This window comes from Nylanderia fulva, unplaced genomic scaffold, assembly GCF_048542155.1.
Source record: "Nylanderia fulva isolate GAGA-0341 unplaced genomic scaffold, ASM4854215v1 Scaffold32, whole genome shotgun sequence".
Lineage (NCBI taxonomy): Eukaryota > Metazoa > Arthropoda > Insecta > Hymenoptera > Formicidae > Nylanderia > Nylanderia fulva.
Genome location: NW_028190390.1, coordinates 1,314,669 through 1,330,691, shown reverse-complemented (window position 1 = coordinate 1,330,691; position 16,023 = coordinate 1,314,669). Strand labels below are relative to the sequence as shown.

Genomic DNA, 16,023 nt, shown 5'->3' with positions numbered 1-16,023 from the left:
CATATATAATATATATATACATATATATATATGTATATAATATTATATATATTATATATAATAATATATATATATATATTATTATATAATAATATTATAATATAATAATATAAAAATATTATTATATTATAATAAAAATTTAATAGACTAGAATAATTGAAATATTATTATCTATCAAATACATGTACAAAAAAAGACAATTTTAATAACATAAAGGCTGAAAAAACTTCAGAAAACATGTTAACATTTTTTTTCAATTTATTTGTCTTTTTAACATAACATTTTTATATTGTACAATCTTAAATCTCTCGAGAGGAATATACACGCGACATTTAATTTTTATTGCTCTTGATGGTGTGTGTAATAATGGCGATAATTAAAACGAACAATGTTCCTAACAGTCCCAGCACGAACGCTATAAGAACTGAATCGATCAAAAACCAAGCATCTTCCTCTCGAGTCCATTCGATAGTTTCAGTTGTTGTAAACAAGCTGCAAGAGTAAAATGGGACGAGCTCACGTAATTAACGTCTTTTTAATCTTATATTTTGTTGGAATATACATATATAATGAGATAAAAAAATTGAAAATAAGACCAAAAATACTTAATGCATTCTTTTAATAAATTCGGAATCTCGAAAGAACAGATAAGATTGTCAAATCCTTTTTTATCAAAAAAATTACTTTAAAAACATAATTCTATAATACTTTCAAAGAGCATAATCTCTCTTATCTTGCCTTAATGAGATTTTTATGGATGAAAGGTAAATATCAGAGTATCCCAGATAGCACAAAAAGGCCAGAAGACATCTTAAAAATGTCTAATTAACGATAAGATCGTCTTTAAATCAATTTTTTAAACGTCTTTTAGGCAAGGACGTGATGTCTGGGTAGTCTTTTGGTCAAAAAAAGAAACAGTGCACACATAAATAGGGGTCAAGGTAAAGAGATTAGATTACAGAGCTAGGCAATATATTTCAAGTACTTGCTTATCGCACATATAAGAGAGTAGAGATTTAAACATTTATATTTTTAGATATGTTTGTATGCACATTTTGCAGAAAAAGCTTTCTCTCGTGTGACGTATGATAATTAAACCGTAATCTTCGCATATAAATCATTTTATCTACGTTAAGTGTACTTCTTTCTTTACTTTGCTTTACATTTTACAAGAAGTAATTCTCATTATTCTGTACATGAAGTATATTTTGCACAGAGCTCTGTTTTATATTATAATATTATTATTATATTATTTTATATTATAATATTATAATAATTATAATATTATATTATTATATATAATATTATATAATATAAAATATATATATATATATTATTACATAATAGTATTATAATATATATATATATAATAATAATAATATTATTATAGTATTATAATTATATTATATTACTATAATATTATTATAATAATAATATAAATATCTTTATATAATAAATATAATAATATATAATAATAATATGTAATATATAGTATATAAATATATAATAAATCTTATTATATTATTATAATAATAATATTATATTATAATAAATGCCGACGTGCTGGTTTCCGTTTCTTCGTCGGCGAGACCCTCGAAGGACGTCGCGATAGCATCGTCCAAATCCTTTCCCAGCTGTTTGAAAGCGGTTTTGCCGAGCCAGTCGGCGAGATCGTTGCGATTCAGTTGCCGAAGACGATGCGCTATCGCCGCGTGAGTTTTTCCTCTACCTTCCCCAGGAAAACTGTTCCAATGCAGCAATTGACGCAGACACGAAATCTCCTCGTCTACCTTACGCTCTTTCATTCACGGAAATTACCGAACGTTAGATATTTTTGATAAATAATATTTAATATTTAAATTTACATAATTAAATATTTAATTTATTATTATTCTTTTTAACTAAACATTATTAAATAATATTTGGTTATATAATATATTAAATAATATTTAATTAAATATTTAATTATATATTTATGTAAATTTAAATTTTAAATTTAATTAAATATTATTTTAAACTTAAGCAAATTTAAATAAAGTAAAAAAATTAAATAAATACAAATTTAAATTTAATTAAATATTATTTAATTAAAACGTTAATAATAAGTGGAGAATTTTTGAAGATTTAAATTATACGAATCGTTCAGACTGGAAGAAAGATGCAAACCAGCCGCGGCCAGATTCTTCGGCAAATCGTAAGTCGTGTAATGAAGAGCGGCGATCAATCGCCGACACTCGAATGGATCGAGTCGAGCCGCGAGATATTCTAATTCGCTGAGATTCACGTCTATCGTGGCGCGAATTCTCCAAACGAAAATTGTCGCAGCGATTACAATGTAAATAGATTGCATTTTTCTTCAAACGGGAGGTTAGAAAAAGAGAAGCGCTAATAGAAAAAAGAAGAGTGAAAAATCGTCGTTTTGTTATATCGAGATTTAAAAAAAAAAATTTTTTTTCCTTTAAAAGATGTTCACCCATGTTAACTTATGGATCGCGATTTTTTTCTCTCGAATTTATCGTATCTGTCTCTTAGATCTTCGCTTTTTTTTCTTTCTGAAACACTTGTAACAGGGAGTCGGCGATCCATTTTCCGATCTTTCCGCTTCCCTGGAGATAATCGGCGCGGTGACCTCCACCTGATCCTGGACCAATTCCGGCGAGATGGTCCTCCTCTTCTTCTTCCGCCATTTTTTCACTCGTTTCCTTCCTCGTCCTTCCTCGATATCGGGAGGATACTTTCTGAACATACACGTATGTACACAGTAGGAAAATTTGTGTTTTCTTGTGTCAAAAACGGTCCCCGTTAAAATTTTTGTGTTAAATATTTAATATACATTCATGTGCTAATTTAACATATTACTGTTCTGTTAATTAAACTTAATGTTAAATTATTAAAACAACTGTAAAAAATGTAAAAATAACACAATGTGTCTATTTTTAATTTTACACAATAAATATCTGCTTTATTAGTGACAAGATTTATCTGTTAAAATTTACAGAAAAAACTGTTGATTTTCTATTTTATAAGTGGGGATGATAAAATCTAAAATTAACATATTTTTTGTTAATTTTATACAAAATTTATTTTTAATTAGTTGAAGTTTTGCATTTATTTTGTATTAAAATATTAACACATTATATATACTAAGTTTTACTATGTACATAGTAAAATTCATCGAACATATTTTATATTTTATTGTGATAAATATTACTATTTTTATTGTAGCAAATCTTAATAAAGAAAATTCTCTCTGTGTAGACACCCTGATTAACTAGTTAGTTAATTTTACACAAAATTTATTTCAAATTACTTCCAATTTGCATTTATTGTGTTAAAATACATTAACACTTAACACAATATTTGTGTCTCCATTTAACACATCTACATTATGTTAAAATAACACAAAAATTTCTGTAGACCGTTTTGGGTCATCTATTAACACAAATTTTTCTGTGCATATTTCGCGCATTCCTTCGAATCTCGGAATTCGAGGGACAAATGCATCTGGAATGCGTTTCAGATACTGACTCTTTTTTCCTTCTCCCTGTAATCTTATCGGCGATCCTCGCACATTTGTGCCTCACGAGTAAAGTGCAGCAGCAGGTCAGAATGATAATCGCGACAGCGATTCCTCCGGCAACGTGTAAGGATAAGGAGATCGGTTGGCGTCCTAAGGTGCAATTGGAGGCAGGTCATTGTTCTCGTGTTGCTCCAAGAACCCTCATTCGACTCACCTGACAAAATATCGTGGACGGAATCGGTCACATTCATTTCTCCTTTATTCGAATACGTTTTTTTATCCTGTCCATTGAATTCGATAAATATTAATAGTGAACAGTAATTGACATTTCGTAAATAGGCTAGGTAAATAAAAAATATATTTAATAAATAGAATATCGAAATATATCGCGTATTTAGCTAACATCACGTCTGTTCGCAGTTTTGATTTAAAAATACAATTTTTTAAATAGTCACTACACAGTTGAAAAATTTCTGTTAAATTTGACAGATACCACATGTCCCAAACGGTCCACAGAAATTTTTGTGTTAAATGGAGACACAAATATTGTGTTAATATTTTAACACAAAATAAATGCAAAACTTCAAATAATTTAAAATTAATTTTGTGTAAAATTAACATACTTTTAATGTAAAATTTGACAAAAAATATGTTAATTTTAGATGTTATTATCCCGACTTATATTATAAAATAGAAAATCAAAATTTTTTCTGTAAATTTTAACAGATAAATTTTGTCGCTAATAAAGCAGAAAAAATATTTATTGTGTAAAATGAAAAATTGGTGCACATTGTTATTTTTACATTTTTTCAGTTGTTTTAATAATTTAACATTTAAGTTCAATTAACAGAACAGTAATATATTAAATTAACATATAATTGTGTTAAATATTTAACACAAAAATTTTAACGGGGACCGTTTTTAGCAAGAAAGTGCAAATTTTTCTACTGTGTATATATGTATGTAAGAAAAGAAAAAAATAGAAAAATAAATAATACAAGACATAAGTGTATAAAAATATATAGAAATAAAAAGAAGGAAATAGGTGGAGAGAAAAAAGAAAGGATGTAGCTGAAAAATTGCCAAAAGGCAAATTACACATTTATTGCAAAACATATAATAATATAGTACAAATTTTATTACAATTATTGTGTTATATATCGTCAATCAATCATTTTCCGCTTCTTGAAACGCGAGTCAATACAATTGTAAGAACAGGGTGTCTAGTAAAATTTAAAAATAAAATTTAAAGACATTTCCAGGACATTTCAAGGAAATTTGCACGATTTTCCAATAGTATTATAAAATGTACAAGAAACTGAAAACTTTATTTTCTTTATCAAGTCGATATAATTGCATGTTAATGCAAATTAATATATGCATTAAAATTTATAAATAAAAAATATATTGTATTATTTACAAAGATAAAATATTTTTTTCTCGAATAGTCTCAACTGTTCTTTTAGCTAAATATTTAGAAGCAACACAGAAAAAAAATGACTAAATTAATAAATATTTATTTGAATACTCCTAAATGAATCATTTATTTAAAATAAATAAATATTTTATTTTATATAATAAATATTTTATTTGTTTTGAAAAAGATTTTCTTATATCAAATAAATATTTTTCATATCAAATATCAATATTATTCAAATAAATAATTCATTGGGCAGTATTGAAATAAATATACTTATTCGAATTCAATCAATTTTTTTTCAGTGAACAAAAAAAATCAAGGCTCTACCAAAAATTTAAGTACACTTCCAGGATGTTTAACATTTCAAGTACTTGAAGGATTTTAAGAACGGCTAGACACCCTGAAGAAACAACAAATATTCTCTCTTCGCCGCAAAATTAGTCAAATATGCGCTTTGTGATTAGTTGTTATGTGTAATTAGTTTGTATGTAAATTACGCGTAGAAACCACACACTTTGCTCCCCAAAAAATAGGTACAAGTTACCCCAATCGCGCGATTATAAATATTTTGATAAATATTATTTTCGAAAAAAAGCTATACGTATAGAATATGCATCATACACATTTTCTTATCAATTACAATTGAAGAATTGCGCGATTACGCCATCGCGAATATCTTAACTCTTGTAAATATCGTTAATAGTCGTAAAGATCAAGTCTAACATCTTTTTCCAGGCCTCCTGCGCTTCCGGTGTGTACTGTTTCCCGAATAACGAGGGAAAAAGAACTAACAACAGCTGTTTTAAATTCTGAAAAAAATTATTTTTTAGGAACAAAAAATTATATAATAACAACCAACAAAAATCATCAACTTGTACCAACAAATAAGAAATAACTTACGGTTGCCTTAAAGGAATTTTAAAAATATTTATATTTCCTTTGTAAAATTTTTATATTTAATAAAAAAAAACTACTCAAGGATTTTGAAGCAATGTTCTGCTTAAAATTAAATTATGATGAAACAAGTTGATGATTTGTGAGGAAATTTTTAATACAAAATATATCGATCGATTATATATATATTATTGAGGACAAGACGAGAATCTTCACTTACTTCGAACTGCTCCAGCGTTTGTCCGCGATTTTTGTGTTTCTCGATCAAATTAATCAGAGACGCTTGCATCAATTCCGGATCGTACATTTGCTCAATCAGTTTGCTAATTGTCGATATAATACTGGCACAATGCGCTTGAAATCTCTTGTTTTTTGGCAATTCCTCAAACGGAATATCCTTAAATGACTTAAATTGCTGTTGGTACTCGGGATATTGTTTGAAAAAGCTATAAAGAATCATTTTCGAATTATGTACTATATTAAAAAAAAAAAACAAGAGATTTTTGAAGGACAATTCATGTAAAATAAATTCGTTATATTATTGTATTATAATCTCAAAAGGAGACTATAAACAAAGTGTTTTTCTTGCATTATGCATCAATTAAGAGAATAAATCGATGATGAAAACATGGTACTCATTGCCAGGCGAAGATTAATATGCATGAGCAACTTCAAGTGAATCACACTTCTGTTTATATAAAGTACAAGGTTTTGTCGTAAGAGTTACGAGGTCAATTTTTTTATTTTGAAAATACGTCATATTTTTATTATGAGAAACATTTTATCTCACAAATTTCAAAGACCTTCAATTTTAGATTTTATATTTATTTAAATATACATGTATACTTTGCGCCTGTCATCTGATTAAATGGAACAACGTAATATAGCAAAAGAGAAAAAGAGAAAGGGAGAGAAAACGCGCAATGTAATTATTATTACACAGGGTGTCTATTCAAATCTTGTAAAAAATTCCCTGAGAATTTCCTGATTTTTAAGTGCAGCTTTTCTAACATTTAATACTCATTTATTAATTATGATTTTAACAATAATAAAGCATGATATCATTATATCTAAACACTAAAAATATATGCAAAAATATAAAATAAAAATAATTTATTATAAACATCTTAAGAAACATTAATTTATTTAAATTAATTATTTCTTAAATTATTACTTATTTGTTTATTAATTATTAAATTATTAATTTAATTACTTATTAGACAAATAAAGAGTATAAAATTGAAATATTATTTGTTAAAAAATTAAACAATTTTCTATGAAATATATATATCAGATCTTCATACTAAAAATAGATTGTTAATAAAAATATCAATAAAAAATTAAATTTTAATTAAAACTTAAAGAATGCAAAAATATGTTAAACATATGTTTCTTACCTATGTGAACTTAGCATTCATTTTATTAAAAATTAATTTTTTAGTACAGAAAGTATATAGATCAATTCGTTTATAATAACAATAATTTCGATTGTATAGTTTTATCAATTAAAAATTTTTTTTAATTCTAAAAAATGACCCGCACCCGACATTAAGATATCTCAAATCCACTTGCGCAGTCATTTTTAGAATCGTTTGTAGTTGCACGATTTAAAAATTACAATTGTTTAAACAAATAGTTAAGAGTGAAATTTGTCAATTTATAAATATTTTTCAAATCAATTTTTTTTAATTGATAAAACTACAAACAAAATGCTATATATCATTTTCTGTATTAACAACTTTATTTTTAAAAAAGTACTAAATTCACATAATATATGTCTTGTTAAATGCTAAATGAGAATAAAATTATCAAAAAAGCAATTTTAAAAAAGTTCCCTAAATCCCAATCATTCTACGGGAATTCCCTGATTTTTCAAGATAAAACAAAAATTCTCTGAGAATAGATTTTCAAGGTTTTCTCCTGGAGTGTACACCCTGTTGCAATATGTTGCAATTTCTCCGTAAGAAAATCACAGATTCACCCAGATTTATCACAATTTCGTCCGCATCTTGGCATTAAAATCACCGTCGTCGCGCGAGCGCAAAATGTCAAAAGTTTAACCACGTGCTTGCAAATCACGTCCACATCGGATATTTAACTTCAAACTGTGACGATGCAACTCATTAATCTCGCATCACGCACACGATGACAAAGAAAATCTGATTGAAATTTTTATGCGCACTTTTCGCCGCGTCTTTTTTTCTCGCGATGTAATATGCAACACGCAATATATGGAACGCGCAGGAGACTTAACCTAACCTCTCCCTGGATTTATTTCGATGAGACGTGAGAGTTATTCGCGACGAGGCCGACGACGCGTGACACGGATTGTCAATGCAAAGCATAAACGATGCATGCATCGATAATTCATTAGAAGAAATAAAACAAATGGCTCGTTAGAGGAATGCGGAAGTTTTCACCGTCGCCAAAAGAGAATTTTACGATTCCGCATCACGCGCGCGATATTTATATCGATCAGTTCAATCCGTATATCAAGGTGTCTAGTAAAATTTGAAAATGAAATTTAAGGATATTTCAAGGAAATTTGCACAATTTTCCAAAATTATGATAAAAATGTACAAGAAACCGATTTTTTTTATCAAGTTGATATAATTGCACGTTAATAAAAATTAATATATGCATTACAAATATTTGATATATTTTTTATATTATATTGTATTTGAATTCTTAAAATCTACACAGAAAAAATGTTTTCTTAGAATTTACGGTGATCGTAGAACAATATGGTATTAGAAGAATTGTATCAAAATTTTTCTGATTAAGATTTATTGCAATAAAAAAAATATTAATATCTATCACAATAAAATATTAACATTTTTATTGTGGTAAATATTTAATCAGAGAAACTCTTATAAAATTCCATTCCACAATTATCATGATTTTCAGGGTAAATTCTAAAAAAAAAATTCTCTCCGTGTATAAACAACTTATGCGCAACACACATTTTTGGATTCCGTAAATAAAAAAAGTATATTGTATTATTTATAAAGTAAGATTAAATATTTTTTACTCGAATAGTCTCAGCTAACTCTTTTAGCTGAATATTAACACCGAAAAAAAAGATTTGTTAATTTGACTAAACCTTTCAATTAAATTACTATTTTGTTAAATTTAATATATTATATTTGATTTAAATATTTTTATGTTCAATTAATAAAATAATATTTAGTTGGCTCTTTAGTCGAGATAAATACGATGATTAAAATAATATTTAGTTGAAAATTTTAGTTAAGTTAACAAATTTTTTCAGTGTAGAAGCAACGAAAAAAAAATCAAAAAGAACTGCAAAAATTTAAATACATTTCCAGAGGATTTTAAAAGAAAAACAAAATTCCAGAATATATCAACACTGAAAAAAATTTTGTTAACTTGACTGAACCTTTCAACTAAATATTATTTTCTTAATTGAACATATAAAAATATTTAAATTAAATGTAACATATTAAATCTACCAAAACGTATATTTGACTTAAATACTAATATATGTTCAATTAACAAAACAGTAATTTAGTTGAAAGGTTTAGACAAGTCGACATATTTTTTTCAGTGAAGGTCTCCAAAGATTTCAAGGACGTGACACCCTGGTATAAGTATAGAACGCACGGAAAAAAGAAAAATCGCTTTACGACACCTTCAATCAACGATTTGGCAACCGTTTCCTTCCTATAGGTTTTATATACTCTATTATATCGTGGATTTATTATCGTTACCAGGCAGCACCGAACGAAATGTCGAAAGTGGAACGGACGAAGAAAACGATAATTCACTCACGCGTTCATAACGGCGACTCCAGCCGACACCTCGTCTTTACGAGCGATCGCCCATGTGTTCTGCACCAGCCTCTTTTGCTTCTCCGTCATGCCAATTTTCTCGTCTAACTTACTATCGTCCAGAAAGAAATTAAATAGACCGCGGAACAGCGCCATGTTCGCCGCGCTCTGCCACAAGAATAGAACCTAATCTACAGAAAACAATCATGCATCATTATAATCGATGATTTTTTCCGTGCGTCCTCTAATCTTTAATGCACAAAGCTCGAGAACGTTGCGGGAATGATTATAGAAATGAGTACGCACCATTTTTTAAATTTTTATTCACCGTTTTTTCATTATTATTCACTGATGGTGCCGGAAAAAAATTTTTTATATATAATTATATTTTGTAAAAGATGTCTATTTTTATACATAATTATATAAATTATGAGGGTTCATATATAATCATGTCACATTATATATTAAATATATATATTATATATATTTATATATATTTATATATAAATATTTATTATATATATATATATATATATATATATATATATATATAAATTTATATAATTATATATATAAAAAGCACATTTATCTAATTATGTATAGACATATTTCATATATCATTTTGCGATTAAATGTATAATTTTCTATATTATATATAATTTTATATATTGTTATATAATTTTATATTATAAATAAAAAATTTTTTCGCGGGCGGTTTTATACACGGAGAGAATTTTTCGTTAGATTTTATCCCAAAATTCACTACCCTTTTTACCGTATTTGATAATAAACTGAAAAAATGCTACGCTGCATGTTAAAATTATCACAGTGAAAAAAAATTAACTTGACTAAACTTTATATTAATTAAGTCAAATATCGTTCCAATATTCTAAATAATTATAGTCAAATACGAGATTGATATGTAAATGGAAAAAAATATTGGAAAATATATCATTACATTTCTTGAAAAGAGATAAAAATGTAAAACACATACATATCACACTATGCAACGGTAATAATTTTAATTCGATCATAAAAAAACACCTGAAAATTAGACGCGTATAAAAATTAATGAATAAAATATCATTGTTAAAGAGAAAAATAAAAAAAACCAACTAAACTAAAAAAAAATGACTAAATTAATACATATTTAGTTCAATATGCCATTTGAAACAAATAAATATTAATTTGTTTTCAAAAGAATTTTCTTATATCAAATAAATATTTTTCATATCAGATAAATATTATTAGTTTGAAATAAATAATTTATTTGACAGTATTGAAATAAATACTTATTATAAAAATTCACTAATTTTTTTTCAGTGTATCAAACGTCAAATGTCAAAACCGATCTTTCTTTTTTCGCGGTAAAATATATGTTAATTTAATAAGAATTAACTAAATATTTTTTTCAGTGTATCAAATGTCAAAACCAATCTTCCTTTTTTCACGGTAAAATATATGTTAATTTAATAAGTATTAATTAAATTTTTTTTAATGTGTCAAACGTCAAATGTCAAAACCTTCCTTTTTCGCGGTAAAATATATGTTAATTTAATAAGAATAAACTAAATATTTTTTTCAGTGTGTCAAACGTCAAATGTCAAAAAATCTTCCTTTTTTTGCGGTAAAATATATGTTAATTTATCGTTCCCCCTCTCGAGACATCGCGATTAAACTCGGTCTCCGGATGATGAAGATGAAACCGTAAAGGGTAAAATCAGCCGAGCGATACCAGGCAGAAAGAGAGAGAGATAGAAAGAGAGACACTGCGCGAGCAACTATGCAAATTGGATACGATGGTGTGTGGAGGCTCGCTTATCGAGAATCGTACCAATTACTCTCTGTAATTCAGTATGATATGTCACGTGCCACGCGTTGCACACTGGTCAAGCAGCGACTACTCGATGCTGCGTCCGATCTAACTATTTTAAAGCCGTCCCCACTCTCCACTTCCGAATACACGCGATGAAGAGAAATTGCGTTACATTATTCCGCGAGACTTCGCGGACTCCAAAGTCCGTGTAAATGCATGTATAAAAGCACGATTGTCTTTCTCTGCAATAAAGATTTTTATCCGCATTTTTTTCATAACAAAAGTAATATCCGAAACCGGCGTTTTCTCTTCATCGAGTTCTCCATTTTTGAAATGAAGAGCGCGAATGAAGAAATTACGTCGCGTTGACGAGACATTCCAAAGTCCGTACAAGTATGACTTAGCATATATAAGTAATTCATCGAGATTAAACAATGAGTGGAAAATGTGGCTGCTATAGGCGAGATAACAATCGAGGGAGCATCCTTAAAATTTGTTCAATTTAGGAAAGAAGAAGGAAAAGTAAATTTTCTCTAATTGCATTTAAATATATAATAATATATACACTAACAAAATTATTAACTTGACTAAACCGCTCAACTAAATAATATTCTGTTAGACAAACATATAAAAGTAATTTAAATTAAGTGTAACATTAAATCAACGAAACGTGTATTTAATTTAAATGTTTAATTAACAAAATATAGTAATTCAGTTGAAAGGTTTAATCGAGTTAATTACATTTTTTCAGTGTAGTCGTAACACCTTGATTCTATTTCATCATTTTATGATTTTGATGATGTTTAATAAAATGTAAAAATTGCGAATAATAGATATTAATATTTATACGCTGAAAAAATTTATTAACTTGACTAAACCTTTCAACAAAAATATTAGAGATAATAAAACAACATGAGCCTATTACGAGCTATGTGAATTGATGTCAAACATTTTTGGAAATATATAGATATGTTTGACATCAATTCACATAGCTTGTAATAGGCTCATGTTGTTTTATTATCTCTAATTTATAAATTAACGAGCTTATTCATTCATTTAATTTACAAAAATATTATTTTCTTAATTGAACATATTAATATATTTAAATTAAATATAACACATATTAAATCTAACAAACCGTGTATATTTAACTTAAATATTAATGTGTTCAATTAACAAAATATTATTTAGTTGAACAATTTAGTCAAATTAATAACTTTTTCAGTATACACACACATATATCCATCTCTTATATAGTATATTGTTATACATGTATTATTTATGCTGCGTAAAAGAGATAACTGAGGGAAGATAGTTTTGAAATTTATTTTTTAAATTATTTAATATTGATCTATTTTGTGATCAATAATATTAATATTTTTGATTAAGTTTTATATATATTCCCATATTCAATTTTATATAATTCATGACGTGTTATATTTTTTTCAGATTTTTAACAAGATGTAAAAACATTTCGAATATACACATATTGTGTTTTCTCTTAAATGCATATATATGTATAAAGTTGTAACATTTGGCTCTATACATTTCACATTATTTTATACGATTTTAAGATGCTTAATAAATTATAAAAATTGAGAATAATATACATGCACATACCTTTCTTACATATTATTATATATATCTTGCTTCTATCCGTGTAAAAGAAATAATGAAAGATAAGAGTTTTTAAATTTATTTTTTTCTGAATTATTTTTAATATTGATAGGGTGAATAGCCATATTACTGGCAGTGTCCATATTACTGTCAGTTAATATTTAAATGGTTTTTATAATCTAACAATAAATGTTACATTATTTTAAAAAATGTTTTAAAGTTTTTCAATAAATATATTTATTATCAAAGTGAATAAATAAAAATTAAAGTTAAAAATACTAATTAAAAAAAAAAACTTAAAGTTTGAGAAGCATGTTTTTTTCACGGATTGCGTCCATTTTTGTTAAGAAAGTAGAAAACGGTACCTACAAAAATAATTGATTAAAAGTAAATTTTAAACTTAATAAGTTGTGTTAAAACGCATTTTTTATTAATATAGCGTTAAAATTGAGCAAAAAAATTAAATGATGAATAAATTATTAATTTATATAATAAAATATTATTGAGTCAGTAATATGTTCAGTTTTTTGGTATTGTTCCTAATACTGTGAACAGTATTACGGACACCAATGCAGTGAACGTACATAATACTGACAAAATACTGGCTAATTTAACCTATTTACTTGTGTCATTCATATGACGTAACATTAATTTAAGTTATAAAAAATTGACAGTAATAGGGTCAGAATTAGATACAACATAATTTGGAGGTTGCCAGTATTAGGTGCAACTGCATGTAACCATTATTATATTAATTAATGAATGACAAATTAATTTTATTTGATTTTTTTAATTTTATTCTTAAATTATATACTCATAACAAATTTAAAAATCATATGACACTATAATATTATTGGCCGTATACATTTAATCAAATATAACAGAACGACTAATGTCATAATATGCCTGTAATATGGCCATTCACCCTATGTGATATTATTTTTTCAATTAACACTTTCCATTGGATTCTATACATTGCCATTTAATTTTATATAATTCACGACGTTTTATTGTTTTCAGATTTTTAATAAAATTCAAAAATTTCGAATAAAATAAACAAAATTCAAATTTAAAATAAATTCAAAAATTTCGAATAATATATACATATATTACATATACATTGTTTGTATTTGTATGAAAATGTAATTGAAGAATGGGCTCCAAAATTTTCAAATTTATTTTCTTATTTATAATTTTGATATATTTTTTAATCATTCTAGTATTAATCTCTTTCGCAAATTTTATACATTTGTGCTTGATTTTACATTTCATGATGCAATATTACAGTTTCGACATGCTTAACTAGATTGTAATAATTTCAACTAATATGTATATTTGTATATAAGTATGTATATAAAAGATATCTTGCATATTATTTGTATTTGTATTTTTACAATTATTACAATATATGTATATATATCATTATAAAATATTATTTTTTATAAAAAAATATATATATAATTATAAAAAGAAGAAAATATATATAATTATAAAATTTAGAAGAAAATATATATAATTATAAAAAATGAGTTTATTAAGAAATAAATTTAAATATCAAGCGATTAATAAGTGTAAATAATTCAACAATATTATTTTACTGCTGCATCTCTCTGATATCATTACACAAATTGATTATTTCAAAATGAAAATAGTTTGACTCACTCGTTCGATGCCCAACACCAGAGTTGTAATGCAGCATATTTCTCTGTAAAATAAATATATATTTCATTTAAAACAGTATATAAAATAATTAAAATAATTTGAAAAATAATTATTATGCTCAAAATTGGTAATTCTTCACCGATTTTTTAAATCAAGTAATTAATAGGAAAATTACATAACATCTAGAATTTTTCTGAATTTTTTCTACGTATTTTTTAAAATTGTGATAAATAAATCTATAATTATTACATAATTTAAATAATTATAAATTCTTAAGCAATGTTATAATACTTTATATGTACATGTATGTATATGTAGATGTATATCTCTGAGTGTATATTTTTATATAGACATATTAATTATTAGAAATATTTTAAATATATTTGCACATTACTTAAAATACATTTACACGGGATTCGAGTTTGGCAAAAACGAAATTCAGTTACACAGAAAAACATTTGTTAACTTGACTGAATCTTTCAACTAAATTACTATTTTGTTACTTGGACATATATTATTAGTATTTATATTAGTCAAATAAATGTTTTGTTAAATTTAACATGTTATGTTTAATTTAAATATTTTTGTATATTTAATTAACAAAATAATATTTGTATTTAATTTAAATATTTTTATATATTCAATTAACAAAATATTATTTAACAATATATAAGATGCGATTGCCAGTCAAAATTTAGAAACAAGGTAAAGCAAACTTTACCTTTAGCCAGTGTTGGTCAATTAAGTTCGCTTTACCTTGTTTTCAAAACAATATTTAGTTAAAAGGTTTATAAAGTTAACAAATTTTTCATTTTTTTTTTGTTTTCAGTGGAGATGCAGAGGATACATTTTTATCAGACCTTATATGGTCAGCAAAATTAGACCATTATTGATTAACAGAGGTCATTAAATTATTGAGAAGAAGAAACATATATTTTGATATAAAATTTATATTCATATATGTATAATCAATAATATTCAAGGAATATTCAACCATTTATATTCAATAATATTCAAGGAGTACAAGAAGGAGTATTATATTCATAATTAGATATAATAAAATAAATATATAATTATATATTATACATATATTATATATATTATATTACATATTAATTATATTATTATAATATATATTATATTATATATTAATTAAGTTATATATAATATATATTATATTTATAATAAATATATAATATGACATTCGCGCGCGCGCGAAAACAATATACAATAAAATACGGCACCTCAGATAAATGAACAATTAACTCACTTCACAGATAATAAATCAAATAAATTATGAATT

General features: G+C 25.7%; 2 protein-coding genes across 2 annotated transcripts; both read right to left on the bottom strand.

Annotated features, from left to right (window-relative positions):
* Positions 1 to 2,255: 2,255 nt before the first annotated feature.
* Positions 2,256 to 3,771, bottom strand: LOC114939406 (uncharacterized). Its single transcript, XM_029313702.2, has 3 exons — positions 3,735 to 3,771; positions 3,529 to 3,670; positions 2,256 to 2,738 (listed from the first exon to the last, which is right to left on the bottom strand). Exons 1-3 carry the CDS (start codon positions 3,769 to 3,771, stop codon positions 2,513 to 2,515), a joined length of 405 nt encoding a protein of 134 aa, XP_029169535.1. The 3' UTR covers positions 2,256 to 2,512.
* An 817-nt stretch (positions 3,772 to 4,588) lies between these two features.
* Glob1 (globin 1) lies at positions 4,589 to 11,541 on the bottom strand. The gene is made up of 4 exons (XM_029313701.2): positions 11,460 to 11,541; positions 9,627 to 9,816; positions 6,055 to 6,280; positions 4,589 to 5,749 (listed from the first exon to the last, which is right to left on the bottom strand). Exons 2-4 carry the CDS (start codon positions 9,779 to 9,781, stop codon positions 5,618 to 5,620), a joined length of 513 nt encoding a protein of 170 aa, XP_029169534.1. The 5' UTR covers positions 9,782 to 9,816; positions 11,460 to 11,541; the 3' UTR covers positions 4,589 to 5,617.
* Between the last annotated feature and the right edge of the window lie 4,482 nt (positions 11,542 to 16,023).

Coding starts and splice junctions, on each gene's coding strand:
- LOC114939406 (XM_029313702.2), bottom strand. CDS start 3,771: ATGAATGTGACCGATTCCGTCCACGATATTTTGTCAG. Junction 3,671..3,734: donor CGTCCACGATATTTTGTCAG/GTGAGTCGAATG, acceptor ATTGCACCTTAG/GACGCCAACCGATCTCCTTA. Junction 2,739..3,528: donor ACAGGGAGAAGGAAAAAAGA/GTCAGTATCTGA, acceptor GTGTATGTTCAG/AAAGTATCCTCCCGATATCG.
- Glob1 (XM_029313701.2), bottom strand. CDS start 9,781: ATGGCGCTGTTCCGCGGTCTATTTAATTTCTTTCTGGACGATAGTAAG. Junction 6,281..9,626: donor GGAGTCGCCGTTATGAACGC/GTGAGTGAATTA, acceptor GATTCTTTATAG/CTTTTTCAAACAATATCCCG. Junction 5,750..6,054: donor AAACGCTGGAGCAGTTCGAA/GTAAGTGAAGAT, acceptor AATTTTTTTCAG/AATTTAAAACAGCTGTTGTT.